The sequence below is a fragment of the Megascapheus bottae genome, unplaced genomic scaffold (genome assembly GCF_031878675.1).
Source record: "Megascapheus bottae isolate mThoBot1 unplaced genomic scaffold, mThoBot2.hap1 HAP1_SCAFFOLD_40, whole genome shotgun sequence".
Lineage (NCBI taxonomy): Eukaryota > Metazoa > Chordata > Mammalia > Rodentia > Geomyidae > Megascapheus > Megascapheus bottae.
This window is the reverse complement of record NW_028327715.1, coordinates 4,038,195-4,055,837: the sequence shown is the minus strand read 5'-3', so window position 1 is coordinate 4,055,837 and position 17,643 is coordinate 4,038,195. Positions and strand designations below refer to the sequence as shown.

At 46.9% G+C, this 17,643-nt stretch overlaps 1 protein-coding gene and 1 long non-coding RNA gene across 2 annotated transcripts; both read right to left on the bottom strand.

Moving 5' to 3' along the window:
* Positions 1–1,393, bottom strand: LOC150039373 (uncharacterized). The gene is made up of 3 exons (XR_016534400.1): positions 1,346–1,393; positions 763–858; positions 1–38 (listed from the first exon to the last, which is right to left on the bottom strand). It is a non-coding gene; the product is annotated as an uncharacterized LOC150039373 (long non-coding RNA).
* A 10,209-nt stretch (positions 1,394–11,602) lies between these two features.
* Positions 11,603–16,198, bottom strand: LOC150039372 (ral guanine nucleotide dissociation stimulator-like). The gene is made up of 8 exons (XM_090327829.1): positions 16,073–16,198; positions 15,693–15,886; positions 15,079–15,138; positions 14,157–14,350; positions 13,690–13,917; positions 12,894–13,444; positions 12,011–12,226; positions 11,603–11,737 (listed from the first exon to the last, which is right to left on the bottom strand). The coding sequence occupies exons 1-8, from the start codon at positions 16,196–16,198 to the stop codon at positions 11,603–11,605; spliced, it is 1,704 nt and encodes a 567-aa protein (XP_090183955.1).
* Positions 16,199–17,643: the final 1,445 nt, after the last annotated feature.

Genomic DNA, 17,643 nt, shown 5'->3' with positions numbered 1-17,643 from the left:
ACTCGTCCAGCCACATGTCCAGGATAGAAGAGAGGGCACTAGGGGCAGATGGGGGGCAGCAGAGTCAGAAACCTGGCCAGCGGCTACCCCAGACACTCTCAGCACTCATTTGAAATATGGACATCAGTATCTCCCCAAGCCAAGCTTCTTTGGTGGTGGAGGTAGTGACAGTGCTCAGGAACCAAGGAAGGATTGAAGGGAATTCCAGGGAGCCAGCACCCAATCATGGGATGAGCAACTCTCCCCTCTCCAGGGAGCTCCCCATACTCCTGCAGCTCTCTAGTCCCTCCCCACTGCATTGAGTCTCCATGGGGTCTGTTGTATGCCTGGCATGAACTGGCTGCTGGTGCACATCCACTGGTGACTCTGCTGCCTCAGTTCCAAGAGCCACATGTGGGCTATCTCCCCACCTCACTGTTCTCTTGGTGACCCAGCCAGGCCTTCTACTCCTCCAGCCTTCCTAGGGTCAGCAGAAGTCCTAAAACATGACATCAATGCTCTAATCCTGTTTGCGAGGCCATGGTGAGGACAGGCAAGGCTGGGCATCAGGGGCTGTGGAGAGGATGGGTTGGCACAGGGCTCAGCTCTCCCAACAGCATTCCCGGTCATGGGTCAGCCTCCTCCTGCATACATATGCCACACTTCAACCCTGTGGTGAGGACGTCAAGATCTCTGGGATCCTGAGCTTGCCCACCATGCTACACTCAAACCTGGCTCCACTGTGCACACAGATGCCCTCCTTTGAGAGCAAAGTCCACTCACTTTCTGAGTTTGTCCTGTGGCATGCCATCCTGGCTGGAGAAAGGCAGGATTTCATCCTGTGTAGAGGAGTCCTTGAAGGCCTCACCTCTACTGAACCTGTGGAGGAATTGCACAGTTACTGGCTGTCTCTTCCTGTGTTTTTTCCAGCTTGCAACAGTGCGGCTTATTTGTGCTTTCTCCCTACAAACATGTCCAGACCTGGAGGGGCTTCAACCTATGTGCAATGGAAAGGGACAAGCCTTTTCTCCCTTGAGAATCCTGTGGGCCGAGGGTCTCTCACTCTGCCTTCAGCTATCCCTGCTCTATGTGTAGTTGAGGAACCATTCTCCAAACAGGGAAAGTCTGCTTTGTCTGAGGGCTCAGAGCTTGGAGGCAGAAAGCTGTGTCCTGAGGAAGAAGGTCACAAGTCTGAGCCTACACTACCGGGGAGCACACAAGGCATTTCCCATGGCCCTGGCATAACCTAAGATGCTTCTCTGCCCACCCCCACTCCACAGGATCACAGTAGCCCTGAGAGTTGTGCAGGTCATTCCCAGGGTCCCGTGGAGAAAAAGAGTCCACTGCCCTTGCAGTTGGTACTCACGTTTGGAAGAGCAGGTCCAGGACGTGTTCGGTGCTGGTGAATTTTCGGTAAGTGGAGAGGATGGTGGGGATGAAGAAGTGTTCCCCGGTGAGCTGGGCAGGCACCAAGTGTTCCACCAGCTGCTCCAGGGTGCCTGCCCTGCAGCCCTCGTCCTGGCTTGGAGCTTCATCCTGGAGTGGGACCAGGGGAATAGTTTAAGCTGAAACTAGGGAACCAAAGAGGACTGTGACATACAGTCTAGGGAATTACATTAAAATGAGTTCCTATTCTCTCTATGTATGTCTTGCTGTCTTTGTCTCTATCTCTCTCCCTGACTCTCTCGGTCTCTCTGTCTTACTCTCTTGTAACTCTCTGTCAGTCCTTCTGGCTCCATGTCTTTCTGTCTGTATGCCTCTCTCTGTGTCTGTGTCTGTCTTTCTGTCTGCCTCGCCCCCCCATCTCTCACATACACACACACACACACACACACACACACACACACACACACACACACACACACACACACACAAATGAGCTGGTAATGACTGGAGACTTAGATGTGGTGGGCTTTCCAGCCACTTACTGGCCTGGGCCTCCATGTCACCTGTGGGGTCCAATGACCCAGAAGTTTTCACTGCCAGGACTGGCCTTTTTTCCACACACGTGTGCCAGGCACCCTCTGCGCTCTTCCATGGGGCCTGAGACTCTCCCATTTGAGGAAAAACTGGCAAACATTTCCTGAACGTCTGCTAGCCACACAAGTGAGTTGTGGGGGGTTTGTTTTGACTGTGGGTGCTGGGATACCAAGGTTCTAAGTTCCATTGTGAAGGCAATGAGGTCATTTGTGGAGGTCCCTTCAATTGACCCCTTCCTTCTGACACACCCTCTCCAAAGGTCCCCTTCTCTATCATACATACTCCTTTGAGGCCTATTTGCCCCATTGGCATTATTTGAATTCAGAAATATGTTTGTCCATTTTCTGCAGTGAAATCACTTTTCTAGCAATTATTGGACTGCATAGAAGTCAGCATTACAGGACATCATCAGACATGGAACATCTGTACAAGAATGAAGCTTCGGGGCCGGGAGTTTGGCCTAGTGGTTAAAGTGCTTGCGTAGCATGCATGAAGACCCGGGTTCGATTCCTCAGTACCACATACATAGAAAAAAGCCAGAAGTGGTGCTGAGGCTCAAGTGGTAGAGCTGTAGCCTTGAGAAAGTCCAAGGACAGTTCTCAGGCCCTGAGCTCGAGCCCAGGACTTTCAAAAAAAAAAAAAAGAATGAAGCTTCTTTTAACACTGGAAGACCTACACACTGAGGAGAGTCATTAGATCTAGTGATGCTGGAACTCTCGACTACATAGAGCAGCTGCTTTCTATCTCCACTATGTTACATCGTACCCTTGAGTTTCTTGAGAACACACACACACACACACACACACACACTTATATATTTATGCATCTCTCTCTTCTATGGCTATATGTAAGTAATTGTCACAAGCCTAGACTGAATTGCCAAATCTAATTTTGCTTTTCTTTTACCAGTCTGGATATCTTTAAATACATGCTTGGGAGCTGTCCTTAAACTTTATTTTTTCCTATGGCTAGAGCTCTAGCATTTGAGCCACAGGGTCACTGCCTGTTTTTTTGGAGTAGTTATTTGGGGTTTAGTGTTTCCTAGAGATTCTGGCCAAGGCTCTACCTCTTGTTTCTCAGCACCTCTTTGCAAGCTTTCCTATTTCTGTTGTACTATGGAGTTGAACCTAGGGATTTGTGCATGCCTGGCAAGCATTCTACCCCTAGGCCACATTCCCGGCCCTGTGCATTTAAATGGAATACCATGTGTTGTAAGTCCAGTGTATGTTCTCTGCAATTCCAGTGACATTTTCTGAGAGGCTGCAGTCCTGTGTGGGTGGGTGACCACGGGTCTCTTGAACCTCATGCCTATGGGATGACCACCACTCATAAGGAGGATTGGAGCAAGGTACCCCCATCCCATTGAGTGTCCTCCATACTCAACCATGTACTAACGAGGAGTCCACTTATTGAAAAAAGAACAGTGATTAAGGTTTACAGGCTCATGGGGTTGTCTATCTTAAGAATAAGGTCTTGAGTTCAATGCATAACAAAAACCAGCAAACTAACAATCCAAAAATCATCTGTCCTGCCTTGCTTTGATTCATTCCTTTTCTAAGATGAAAGAAACACGCTCATATAATGAATGATTGTTGTCCTTAATGTACTCTGTTATCTCTCATCTCCTTTGCTGTCCCTTGGGTATCTCATATTGTTACAGTATCTCACTTTGTTTTCTGATATATTGAATTTATTTGTATTTGGTTATTTGAAATTTGATAGGGAAAGGGAGAAAACCAAGACGGGGGGGAGGGTAGTGGGTACTTAGACATGTGAAAGGGTATCAATGTATGTGAATTAATGCACCTTCTATCTGGCAAATATTATGTAACCCTTTTATTAATTACAATAAAAATATAAAAAATATCTACTTTGGGTGTCAGGATAAGTAAGTAAATGAATGAATGTATAATAAATAAATTAATTTTTTAAAAAAGAAAGTAACAGGCTCAGTGATAGCGGCTTATGCCTGCACTCTAGCTACTCTGGAGTCTGAGATGTCAAGGAGATTCCAAGGCAGCCTATGGAGGAAATTCTGTGAGAGTTAAAGTCCAAGTATCCACGTGGTACCATAGGAACGTGTGTCTCATGCGGTATAGTACTAACCTGAGACAGGAAAGCTGAGGGACTCTAGCCAAAAGAACTTAGCCCCTGGCAATGTTTGTGTTCCCTTAGGATGACTTTCCCCTGGCCTTCCCTTTTGAGACCAAGCATACTCCTTATGTTTCATCCTGAGTAGTGTGTCATCACATGTTTACACGAGTGTGGATTAGCCAGAGAGTCAACGAATATGAGTACACATCTCTGATTTTTGTTTGTCATTCATTTAGTGCGCATGCACATGACTATTGACAAAGCATACTTAACAGCTCTATGCTAAAAGAAAAAGGCACGTGGAATATGCGAACATAGGGTCAGGTGAATTACTTAAAGAATTATTAACCACACATACACACAAGTACACACACACACACACACATAGGGGAGGAGAGCCGTTAATGACCAGGAAATTTACATATGTTCAGCTGCCCAGACTCTCACTGCCCTGAACCTCCCCATGTCACCTGTGGGGTCCAGTAACAGCATCTCCAGAAGTGTCCATGGCCGGGCCTGACCTTGTTTGGACACACGTGGGCCAGGCACCCTTTGCGCTCTTCCATGAGGCCGGGGCCTCTCCCATTTGAGAAAAATCGGGCAAACATCTCCTGAAAGTCTGCTAGCCACAAAAGTGAGCAGTTGGGGGCTTGTGTTGACTGTGGGTGCCGGGATACCAAGGTTCTAAGTTCCACTGTGAAGGAAGTGAGGTCATCTGTGGAGGTCCCTTCAGTTGAGCCCTTCCTTCTGACACACCCTCCCCAGATGACCCCTTTTCTCACCACTTGCTAGTCCTGAGCATGACCTCATCCATTCAGAGTTTCAGCCACTGTTCAATACTACTCTCCCCAGGTAGCCCTGGGTGCAGCAGCCACACCACCTTAGAGGAGATACAGATGGGCTCTGTGCCTCCTGGTGCCCAGTCCTGTATCCCTTTAACCACAATTTCCAATGTACTAAGCTGGTGACTTCAAAGAGATAGAACAGGGCAATGGTAAGGAGAGGAGTCATGTAAGATTCTATGGGATGCTCGGTAGACAGGCCTCAGGGCTAAACTCCACCATGTCCCAAGCTGCAAACAGAAAAGCACTGAGGCTCAGCCCCGTATGTTCTGGCCACTGACAGAGTCTCTCAGTCTACAACCACAAGACCGTCCTCACAGGGCCCTGAGATTGAGGCCTGGCTGAATCCTGTCTGTCTGATGGAGTTAGGAAAATTTGATTTCGTCCAAGTGTGTGGCTATCAGCAGTGGGTTAGGGGACACTGTATTTCAGGTTGGAAATGTGATGTCATTTCCAGGCCCTATGATATTCCTTGGCACCTATCCCTTCATGTCCCCTCATCCACACTGACCTCTGGACTGGGATGCTCCTATTTATGCCTCCAATGGAGCTTGGAAGACAGATATAAAATGGTTAATGTTTGTGTTCTTTCCTGGTGCCAGTTGTGAGGCTTACATTCTGGTTTTGGGCAGTGTCCTTGAGCTTCTTTGCTCCAGGCTGGTACTCTATCACTCCAGCCACTCTTCTACTTTTGACCTTTGAGTGTCAGGAACTTTTCTTCTGGAGACGGCTTGGAACCTCAGTCTCCACATCTCAGCCCCTGAAAAGCTATTAGTACAGTGGTTCCTCATTGGCGCCTGGTTTCTATCATGAATTTTCACTGTTGTGTATCACATCTCCTTTTCCTTTCAACTGCTGGACCCACTGTTGTTGTCATGACCTTCCTGACAGGCCAATATCTGAAGGTCCTTTCGTGGACTCTATGTCATAGACCTTCGCGTGGCCTGCCGAGGAAAATGCAAGCAGTGATGATGCCATTCCACTCCCTAGGATTCTCCTCTCTGCTGCTTGTCATGAACCTGGTCAGGTCTGGAATACTTTTCCTCTCTATGTCCATGACGGACCTGATATAGCCCATGAACACATGGCATCAATTTTTTCCAGTGCTTTCTTAGATGTTTGAACTCAGGTCTATGTTCTTCCACTGGTCCTCAGTACTGGGGTAATTGAGGAGTGAGGGAAGAAATTAGGTCACTGTGAGTGTGTCCTTAAATGGGATATTGGGATGAGGGGGTCTTGTGTCTCTGTTTCTGTCTTTCTCTGTCTCTGTCTCTGTCTCTGTCTCTCTCTCTGTCTCTCTCTATCTGTCTCTCTCTCTGTCTCTCTCTCTGTGTCTGTCTGTCTGTCTGTCTGTCTGTCTGTCTGTCTGTCTCTCTCTCTCTCTCTCTCTCTCTCTCTCTCTCTCTCCCTCTCTCCGTATCTCTTCCAGACCCTGTGAGGTACTTAGGCCTCCCCTTTTAATTGTATTCTAATGTCAGGGAGATGGATGGGGGATTACAGTTACATTCTTCACACATTGGGTACATAACTTCTTGAACACTGATTCCCCTTCCTATGTTGTTTTCTCATTTTTCTTCCCGCAACCTCTACTCAATCATTTGTGTTTCCCCATTCCTTCTCTATTTCAATTAAACAAGTAAAGTATATAAAATATACCATAGGCCTCCTCTTCAACTACATGGTGCTATCTTGATGTACTGTGCACAAAGCAATATAGCCAACAGATACATTGACCCAAACCATGAGGCAATATAAACCGTTTTTCCTTTTCAGTGGGTGTTCTCAATTGTTTGGGGACAGGTATCTGACTCTCCAGGTGAAGTGAGTTTTCCATTGAGATGCCTACAGGAGGCCTTCAGGATCCCAATCAGACAAGATCAGAAAAAACAAAGACTAGATACTCTATATTTCAAGCACTGAACATACACACAAGGAATATGAAAATTACAAGAGACAAACTGAAAGAAACATGGGAACATCATTTCAGATTAATAAAGAAAATGATCTCTTAAGAAGTGTTAACAATTTTTACACATGTAGCTCTCATGTTGGTGCATCTAAACTAATGAAGCAAACAGCACTGCATTTGCTAGTGCAGATGGAGTCCAACCTAGTGTTAGTTGGGTGTGGTGATGCCTCAGTCTCCAACAGGCATGATACCCAGACCACTCCTGGACTCAAAACATGAACCAAGAAACATCAGAATTGAATGGCACTATGAACCAAATGGACTTAATCGACAGATACAGGCTATTTTTTTATTTTTTATTGTGATTAATAGAAGGGTTACATTATATTCACCAGATAGACGGTACATAACTTCACAAACATGGATACCCTTCCTTATGACATGGTCCCCATTTCCCTCCCACTCTCCCCCCGCTTATCTTGACTTCCCTCCTTCCCTATCCAATTAAGCACATATAAAATATATCACATAACAAGGTGAAATATTGTAACAATATGAGATAACCAAGGGATGGCAAAAGAGATGAGAGATAACATAGTACATTAAGGATAACAGTCACTCATTATATGGCTTTTGTTTCCTTCTCCTGGAGGTCCTTGCATTTAGTGTCATACTATTTGGTCTAATGTCTCTAGATTTTGTTCTATGGTAAATCTCTGCTAGGAGAGCCCAAGGTTTCTACTGATTATTACAAATGAGGGAGACTTGGTGTTCCATTGATATAGACTGACTTACTTCAGTGTTGTCCCACCATACCTTATATGATGTAGATTGTTATGCTTTGTTCTTTAGGAAAACGTATTTTTTATTTTATATTTATTTTTATTTCATTGTATAGAGGGGTTACAGTGATATTCGCCAGATGGAAGGTGCTTTACTTCTCACACACTGATATCCTTTCTTATGTTTTTGTCCCCATTTCCCTCCCACACCTCCTCACCTCATTTTTCCCCTCCTATTTCAAAGAAACGAGTAAACATCTTTATAATTCACCAGGTACCAAAGTGGGATAATGTAACAATAAGAGATTAACCAAAGGGCAATAGCAAGGCCCCGCTGCGCGCCTCCAGCTCCTCCTGCAGCCACTTGGTGCTCTTGCAGGGCATGGCTCCAGGGATGCCAGCTGCAGGCCCCGCGCCCGCGCTGGGCTCCGTGCCTGCCTGGCTGTCCCTGACCCCCATGCTCCCCAGAGCCGACATGGGCGCCGCCCTCCACTGGGGACGCGCAGCTGGGTTTTCATGGGAGGCGTGGGGGGGGGAGGCAGGGCCGGGGCCCGGGGCCGGGGAGGGGGTGGGGGGCTGCTGAGGACGGGGGACGACCCCGGTCCCTGGGTGCCCGACCCCGGTCCCCGGGTGCCCGGGCCTCGGCGGACACCCCATCCCGCCCCACCCCGCCCCACCCCACCTCGAGCCCTCCAGGGAAGAAGCCTGGCTCCAAGCCTGCAAAGCCCACCTGTCCCAGCCCCCAGGCCATCCCAACCACCTGGCCCCTCAGGCCCTCCAAGCACGCCCTGTGGCCCTGTGGCCTGACAGCTTCTTTGTCTTCTTGTGTCCAAGTCAATGCTCTCTGAATGTTCTGTGTGGTGGTGCATCATGCATGAACCTTTGCTCAGGGTTGTCATTGGTGAAGTGGTTTCACACAGTAGTCAAAACTTGAGGTGCTGTTGAGTCACTACCATGCCCTGCAAGGGGGCAGAGTTGCAGCCTTTTTTTATATTGCCTGCCTAAATTTGAAGTATTAGAAGAAATTGTGCCATGGGACAAAAACTTATCGAGTTTTGAAAAGTAATACAAACAACAAAACTGCAACACTATTTTTAAAAAGATGACTGAGTTAAAATTATTGAACCATTATCTTACACCTCCTTAAAAAATATTTGAGAACAAGGTACATGCATTATGTGTCACATTACTGGGCAAACTGTTCAAATATTTTTTTTAAACTTCCCTGTATAGAAAAAAAAATCATTAAGGATGTAAAAGCCATGCTTGCCTATTTGCTGTATACATGTAATGAAATTGTAGATAAAGTGTAGTGCATTGAAACAAATGAACAAAAGTAGATACTTTTACTATACAAGGGTGCTGGTGGAGGAAAAAATATATGTATTTTTGGAAATGTAGCATTTTATACTTTCAAGTGTTATTAAAAAAAGAAAAAAGAACAAAGAAACCCTTTATTTCATTAACTAATTTTTTTGTCAAGAAACAAAAGACCAAAAGAGCCTTTTTGTCTTTCTTTTTTATTTTTTAAGTATTGGAATAAGTCTAAAGAAAAGAAAGTGCCTTATTTTCCTTCATGGTCATTTAGTCAAGTGTCTTGTAAGATCAGCTCCTCCCTCAGAGTAAAAGTGAATGCATGCTACTCAGTCGCCCAGTATGTGAACGAAGATAGGAGGGAAGGGGAGAGTTGATGCTTTGAATTCTACGATTTGTGCCACATTACCTGGATGCAAATTTGCCGAATCTGATACTGTGAAAAAAATTCATACCTTTCCTTAGGTTTGACTAGTAAGTTTTAAAATGTCATTCTTTTAAAAATCGTAATTGAGTACTTTGGGTTATTATAGTCTGTACTATTAGCCCAGAGGATTCTAAGAGAAAAATTATGTGAGATCTGCACATCATTTTACAGGCAAAATTAGAGCTTCATTTTCTTCAGAGAAGAGGGGATATCTGAGATTCTTTTTTTTCCTCTTATTAATTGGAGATAATAGTATACCTAGCAGACTTCGTCACAGAAATGATCCTTTGCCATTTTCATTCTGAAAATGTTTCTAAGTGATCCACATTTAATCAGTCTTTATCTCCTACCAGATAACTTGTCCATCACTTTGCTGGCTTTAGTAGTCACCCCTACACACACATTTTTGCCCTTCCCTGTTTTTTAAACTTTCAAAGAATGTGAAAAACTAGCATCATTGTGCATAGAAATATGGAACTGAATTTCAGTTTGAGCTTCCAGTTTCTTGTGAAGTTCAAACCATTTTGTAGTTGAAGTGATTTGTGTGCAAAGCCTTCAGCTAAACACTTGAGTAAATAACCATGAACCGCTCAGTACCAGATGTGGCAAATCTCAAGTGATGGTGGACCCTTAGCTCATCAGCTCGACCCTCTTCTGTACCTTCTCAGCTCCACAGTCAAGGTCAGCAGGAAGCCTAGTGGGCACCTTCAAGGTGACCTCTATCATCTTGTCTCACTTGGAACCGTTTTCAGTTTATTTACTATGCGATAGACATTGCTTCAAACTCAGCTAGCTTTGGTTTAATGTGCCACGGCTTTGTCTTTCTGTTACACATATAGTTGTTTTGATTTATTTACAACATATGCTGTGCCATTTTGGTTTTTATTTTGTTTGGTTGGTTAAATAAATTTGCGACACTCAAACACTTGAGGTGATAGTAACAAAATAATACCAGTATTTGATTCAGTTTCACCTCAACTGTGTTATACCTGGACATTTTAGATGTTTATCAAAGGTCTTTTATGGGGAAGAAAGTAAATGTATGAAACAATAAATGTGTGACATTTATGAGTGATGTTGGCTCTGAACAAACTTTTGAAAACTTAGTTGACAAAATTTTGGATTAACTGAAAAAAAGCATGACTTTTGAAATCTCTGAATGCCTTGGTTCTCAGTATTATCATTCTTTATTGAATTTATTTCTTATTAAAGTATGTACTTTTTAAGACTGTTTCTGACAGTATTATGTAATTTTTTTAGTGTGGGTAGATGGGAGTGTCGCTTGTATGTTGCCGTAAAGCTGACATGTATTTTTTGTCTATTTTTTATTATCTTAGTAATTTCATGCTATGTATGTACCATAACCAACCTATTGCCTATGAGAAACATGTAAAATAATGTATTTACAGCCATTGTTACAAGTTTATAATGTATTTTTCTATCTTGTTTTATATGTATGTTATATAACATTCAAAAAGAATTTTTTCTTGATTGAGAAAAGGATACAAATGCAAAATCCACAATTTTGATAACTGAAAATTGCCAATTGTTTTGCAGTACTTTATTATATCGGGTGTCTTGTCTTTCTTGGGCTTTTAGTTAGCTAATGAATGAATACATTAGACACTTTTGGGTTTTAGTTGGGATTTTACATAGCTTGCATTTTAATTCTTTGGTTCTTTGCTGTTTCTATTAACCCATAGCATTATTTGAATAAATGTTATAATATCAACCTACTAAAAAAAAGAGTAAAAAGGAAAGAAAGAGCAGAAAACCAATAGCAACAACGTCCATCAATCCAGTAGAGAGCTGAAGTGGGAAACCTTGATGATTTGAGGAGAGCCAGGAGATGGGGTACTGTACATGAGGCCTGGTTTAATGGCTTCTGGGCTGTCTGATCATGAATCAGGTTCAGGTCAGAGGACAAGGTCACAGGAACCTAGAGGGTCCCAAGTTGAAGACACAAGACTGACAGGTCCAGTAACCTACCATCCAGGTCCCTACCCCTGACTCTCAGACATCAGGGAGGCCCATCACCCGGGGGGTGATGCAGTCAGGATGTTGCTCAAGGCTATTGCTCAGCCACCTGAGCCAAAGCACCACTTCCGGCTTTTTGAAATGTATGTGGTAGTGAGGAATGGAACCCGTGTCTTCCTACATGCCAGACAAGCACTCTACCACTAAGCCAAACTCCCAGCCCTGCAAAGAGAATTTTTAATAGCCTAAGAAACCTATGTGTAGCACTGGCATGGGACTTGATGCTCTTTCTGCGCTCTTATCTGCTCATTGGCATGTTGCCTTGTATTTTCTGCGCAGCTCTCCATGTTTGCTTCAGGCCTTGCAGGGCATTGCTCTGTAGGGCAGATAAGATGGCACATACGGAGCTGATATTTTTGAGATGGTAGCATTTCTAGAGATGAGGAATGTGTGAGTTGAGCTGTGGAGCAGCCCCCGGGGTCCTGCTTTGATCTTACATCTCCACCTTGATTACTGGAATGAATGCTAGGGAGCCTGAGGAGATGACTCCGTCCTAGTGGAAGCAGAGCAGGAGGGCACATGGCTGGAACCTGGGCCGAGCCTGAGGAGGGGTTTGTGGACTCAGGAAGCAGCTGTGAGTGAGCAGGCAGCCTGCTGGTCGGGATGGGAAAGGGAAGAAGGGTCCCAGGCCCCTCCTGCAGCATACCAAAGCCACCTCCATCCAGTGCTCCAAGACCTCTGCCCTGTCTGCTGCCTCAGCACTGTGGTCCAACAAGGACATTGTAATGCCACAGCTTGCAATTTGATGACAATGTTGTAAAATGGCCAGCATTGTAGGTGCCAGGAGCTCCTGACACTCCTTATCCAGGTTGGAATTCACGTAGCTCAAACAATGATAAAGTCTGAGCTCTTTCAAGAGCCTCTGGAAAGGGAAAACAAATGGTCAGTGGGACTCTGCCTGAGGCCTCCCGAGGCTCTGCCTGGGATGGGAGGCAGGACTAGGCACTGGGTCTCAGGAAGCAGAGCTGCATGTCTAGGTGTATCTCCATGCTCCTTCCTGCACCTCTGAGAGCCCCTGGCCTATGTGTGTCCCTAAGAATAGCATGAGGGCCTAGAGAGGAGGGCAGGGCTGGACCAATTTCATTCTGCCAATCATGAGGTGCCTTGGCCTGCATGTCCCAGGTAGGGCACATTTGCCTTTCTCCACCAGCCCTCCTTTCTGTCTGCAGGCCACAGGCATTTGTTTCCACCCTGTGGCAGATGCTGAGTGCCATGGGATCTCAACAGCCACCAGGCCCCCAGTGAGGGTTAAGAATTCAAAGGCGAGTGGAGAGACCAAGGGAACTGGGCTTCTGTGTGCTTGTCCTTGTTACTCCCTGAGCCATCAGGATCCCTGGACACTCTGTGGTTGCAATTGTCCCTGAAGAAATCAAGATGGTTTGACTTGGTGAACCCAGACCTGGTCCTGGGTTTTGCACCCACAAGGCTGGGATGTGCAGTAGAAATGTTCTCTGCACAGGGAAATGGTGGGTGTGGGCAGTAGAGGGGAGAGGGAAAGACTGCATGCCCAGGGCTGCCAAGCTACTCACCACAGCCATGAGTGAGAACTGTTTGGCCTTCTGGTCAGGCAGCCACTCCAGCAAATGTGCTGTGCTCATGTCCTCATTTAACTTCAAGAAGGAAATCCGGGATGACACCCTGGAGGACACCTGAAAATCCCCCACTGCCAGGGACTCCCAGGGAGCTGGGTCTCTTTCAGGTGCCATGTCTGCCTCTCTAGCCCCCAGGGATTCAGCTGGCTCAAGCTCCACAGCACTCCAGTGGAGAACTGGAGTCCTCAGAGATTGACAGGTCATGGTCGTGATTTTTGCCTTCCTGAGACCTTTGCCGTCCATTTCCAGGGGTACAGATGGCCTGGGGGCTTCATCCTCAATGGGTGGCACAAGTTCCTGAACAGATGGCTCAGGCTCTTCCTCTGCTGGGCGGAGACAAGCCGCCTCTGCAGCAAGGAGGCAAGCTGCCTCTTCCTCCAGCAAAGGACTCACATCTGATGCAAATCTTCCTTCTTCTGCAGCCTTTACCTCTGGCCCACAGGTCTCTGCCACATTGCTCATGGGAGCCTCTGCTTGATCTGCATCAGCTGCTGGTGTTGGGGCTGATGGGGGATTTGCTTCAGCCTTGCCTTGAGTAGCTGGGTTTCTTCAGTGGACACTGGAACTTCCTCATCATTTCCTGGTTCTAGAGTATTTGGTTTCAGTGGATTAGGTCCTCCAGGCTCAGAGATGGCTGCCAGTGCTCCTAAATCAGAGGGAACAGCTCAGTCTGGGACTACTACCTCCACACTAGTACTTGGGGCAGGTGGAAGGCAGGGAGTCATGAGCTTACCTGCACAAGGCTTCATCTCATCTAAGACAGCTGGTACAGCCAAGTACGAATATGCATCTCTCAGAGTCCTACTCTGGAGCTCGCCAGCAGAGCTTGGAGCTGAAGGGGACTCTGAGGCAGCTCTTAGATCCAGCTCTGGCCAAGATGCTCGGATTCCTTCCTGGGTGGTGGTTGTCTCCAGGGCTTCATGCATGGCATGAAATACTGCAGAATCACCAAGGACTGGAGCTGCAGCCAATATTTTAGGACAAGATCCCCTACAGGATGTCTTCCCCTAAGTCTTCCCTAATGTCAGGAGACCCCTGCCTGCCTGAGAAGCCCCAGTGCTTTGACTCCGCCACAGGAAGTGTTCCAGACTGCTTTCCAAGGCCTCTGGTCTCCTTGGCCCCTTTGCCTATGGCTTCCTTCAATTGGAGATGGCTTAGAATCTCCCAGCTGTTGTCTCCTTCACATCCCCTGCTACTCACCTTCAAGTTCTGGCTGTTTGGAATTCCTGAAGTCCAGCTGGGTGAGCAGAAGGCAGGCCTGGTGCTCCTCGATGGATCCGGGCCTATTCAGGTGGAGGTATGCCACAAGTTGTTGCAGGCAGGACGAGTCCCGTGCTTCCAGGATATCCTCAGGGTTCTCCCTCATCCACCAACCAAGGATGAAGGCGACGGCTCTGGGTGCAGAGGGAGAAGCAGCCGAGTCAGAGGCTGGGCCTCTCCTCCACTCAGATCCTCTCAAGCTCATGTGTGGAGCTGTGGTCATGAGACCGCTCATGTCCAAGTCCCTGGCAAGCCAGGTCACCTGGCTGGGCTGCAGGCAATATGTTCAGGAGGATGAGACTAGACTTAGATCACAATTGTGAACACCACCCTCCTCTTTCCACATGCCCCGCACCTACCTTCATTTGTCCCTGGAAGCCTCCCCAACCTATCCACTCTGGGATGGTCATCCTGTCCCTAGGTCCTTCTCGAGCCCTGCGTGTGCTCATTGAGATAGCCTCTACTCACCTCCATGTCCTTAAGCCCTTTGTGAAGTGTCTTTCCCTGATTTCAACCCACAGGGCACACCCTGATCCTTGAGCCCTCACGGAGTCCTCAGGAAGCCCACTGAATGTCCATGATTGGGAAGTATGGCCTACCCTAGTCTCCCTAGTCCTGATTTTCCCAGGGTAGGCAAAGGTGACTGGGCTGTCTTGGTTCCAGAACTTCTCTCATCCTCCTCAGGAATAGAGGAACCCACCCCCAGCTCCCTGTGTGGACAGTTTCCTGCAGGTCTCAAGCTCTCCTTCAGAACTCTCAAGTCAGGTGGGTACCATTTCACTTTCCCGAGGCCTCCCGGAAAGCAGCTCCTAATGCCCCCGCTGTGAAAACAGAGTCCCTCCTCTTCCCCCACCACACTCGCTGTTGTAGTTGTCCTTTTGCTCCTGCCTTCTCCCCCTCAAGTTCTTGAAATGAGCGGTACCTAGGGAATAACATGAGGAAGTCACATGCACTGTCCCTGAGTGTGATGGGTGCAGTTCTTGGTGGCTTCTGAGCACAGGATGGAGCTTGGGATGACAAGAATCACCCTGTTCTTTACACTAGTGGAGCCTGATATACCTCTGGACAGAAGGTGAAAAGGCCTTTACCTGCCTCCTACATATCTGAATGGGCATGGGTTCTCTGTGTCCCTCTAGTGCTTCCTAGTGCGATTCAGATAAGTTTCAGGACCCTAGAAAGAACGTCAATCACCTTGAGAATTTGGAAAAGGTTTTGCTTAAGGTCTCAGACAGTGAGGCCACAATGGAGAGAAGGGGGTGTTGATGAGAGGGGAGCTTCTCCAGGCCCCACCCACAATTCTGCACACCCAGCTGTTGAAGGCATGGACCAGGACAGGCATTTTCACAGCCCGTGCCTCTGCTCCAGCCTCAGGCAGTGTGGGTGTTGTCCCTAGCAGGCTACTTCCCAGGATTCAAGCAGATTCATGTCGGGGCACCAACTTGGGCCAGATCCTAGCCATTGGGTCCAGCTGCTTACCTGCTGAACAGCGGGGTCCGTATGTGCTGTGTGGTAGTGAAGGTGTGGAAGGTTCCCAGGACTATTGGGATGAAGGAGGCATCCCGGAAGAGCAGGGCAGGCACCAGGTGCTCTACCAGTTGCTCCACTTTGCCTCCCCGCAGGTATCCTGCCTTGCAGGGATCAGCAAGGCTTGGGGCTAAAATCTCCCCATACTGGGGTGAAGAAGGAGAAGCAATGGGAAAAGGCTCCTGGCCATACAACAGCTTGGGGCACAACCCCTTTCCCTCCCTCACACACACTCATGTACCCACATCCCACCCAGAATGCAGACACTCATGTCACACAGTAGTAGGTGTGTGGACCCCTGTCCTTTCTGCGCACATGATTCCTCCATACACCTGTGGGATGCAGGGTGGGTTTCTGAACAGGCCACCAGGCCAAGGCATGACCCATTGTCTCTCAATGAGATCAAACTCTCCAATTTGATTCTGTCTGTGGAATATGGGACAGCAGCAAGAAAACATCCTGGTGCTTCCGAAGTTTGCACACAAATGAGCTGGCTCAGCTGCAGCGCAATATATGAGCTGCTAAGCAGTGCCCCCATTGTTGCCTGGCCCCCCTTTTTTTTGTCCTGTCATCTCTTTAGGTGATGTCACCAACCATGCCCCCCAAGAGCCTGAGCCTCACACCTGACCCCTCCAAATGTCCACTGGCTGCTCCCTGGGACCTCTTGCAGGTCAGGAGGAAAACTAGACACAGTCCCCTCCACATACCTTCCCACGGTCCTCTGTCCAGCAAATGTCCTGGTGTTGAGGACATACTTACTGGCTTTGGCCTGGCACAATCATACATCTCAAATGTGTTTTACACTACTAGTGTTAGTGCTTTGCTTCAGTCCCCCAGTCAATCCACTTTGCAGGGATTCCACTTAGCACCTGCTTGTGAGGGTGAGGATGTCATCCACTGAATAATACCCTGTGTCCTTCCTAGGCTTGTGAACACTGAGAGCTGCTGTCAGCCTTTATACTGCCTCAAGTAGAGATGTGGTCTCTGCATATTCTGTCTTGACAGAGAATAAATTTCGTTCGTATGTGTTGTGACAAAAAGGAGATAGAGAAGCTACTCACATCCATGTCCTGAGACAGGACATGCCACAGGAATCACACACATTGTCCTTTGCCAGATGCCAATGGCTCACACAATCCTAACTGCTCAGGAAACTGACCTCTGAAGAACATGTTTCTGAGTCAACCTAGACATGAAAGACTATGAGAGTCTCATCTTCAATTAATCAGCAAGAAGTAGGAAATTTGATTCATGGCCAATGTGTTGGATTAGCAGGCTTGAGCATAAAGATTCAAGACCCATTGTCCTATTCAAGTGGCAGAACCAGCACAGCAAGAAGTACTACATGGGCATGTATCTGTGATGTCTGCATCACTTCTTGCGCAAGGCAGATGAAGGTGACTCTAGGTAGAAGTGACAAACAGAAATGGAACTCTAAGACAGATATAAGGTATCCACATGAATCCATTCACTGGTACACTCATAGACACACACACACACACACACACACACACACACACACACACACAAGCACGCACCCACACAAACAGAACTTTGGTAAGGACAGAAGAATAATGAAAATGATGAGTAGGTAATGTTCCCTTCAAAGAGCGACACCTTTGCAATCCCTTCACCCAGAAGAAATGGCAATACAACTGGATGGACAGAATTAGTTGGATCTATAATGAAAAAAATGCCATCACCCCTCCCTCTATCTTAGCAATTTATATAAAAACCACTTCCTTATTCCACAAAATACAGATGACAACAGCATCTTGGTCTCCTTCTTATATATGGTAGCAAATACAAACAAAATTTGGTGGATTGTGTAGTGCTTCATTGTATCTGTTACCTTGGGATTCAGCCCTGAATGGAAAAGTGATTCAAAGTGACATAGTAATGT

Bases quoted from the DNA above. Each gene is read 5' to 3' on its own strand.
- LOC150039372 (XM_090327829.1), bottom strand. From the start codon at position 16,198: ATGTTTTCTTGCTGCTGTCCCATATTCCACAGACAGAATCAAATTGGA. The intron at 15,887-16,072 runs GTGTATGGAGGA...TCTTCACCCCAG, and splicing joins ACCCACCCTGCATCCCACAG to TATGGGGAGATTTTAGCCCC. The intron at 11,738-12,010 runs GTATGCTGCAGG...CCTCATCTCTAG, and splicing joins ACTGGATGGAGGTGGCTTTG to AAATGCTACCATCTCAAAAA.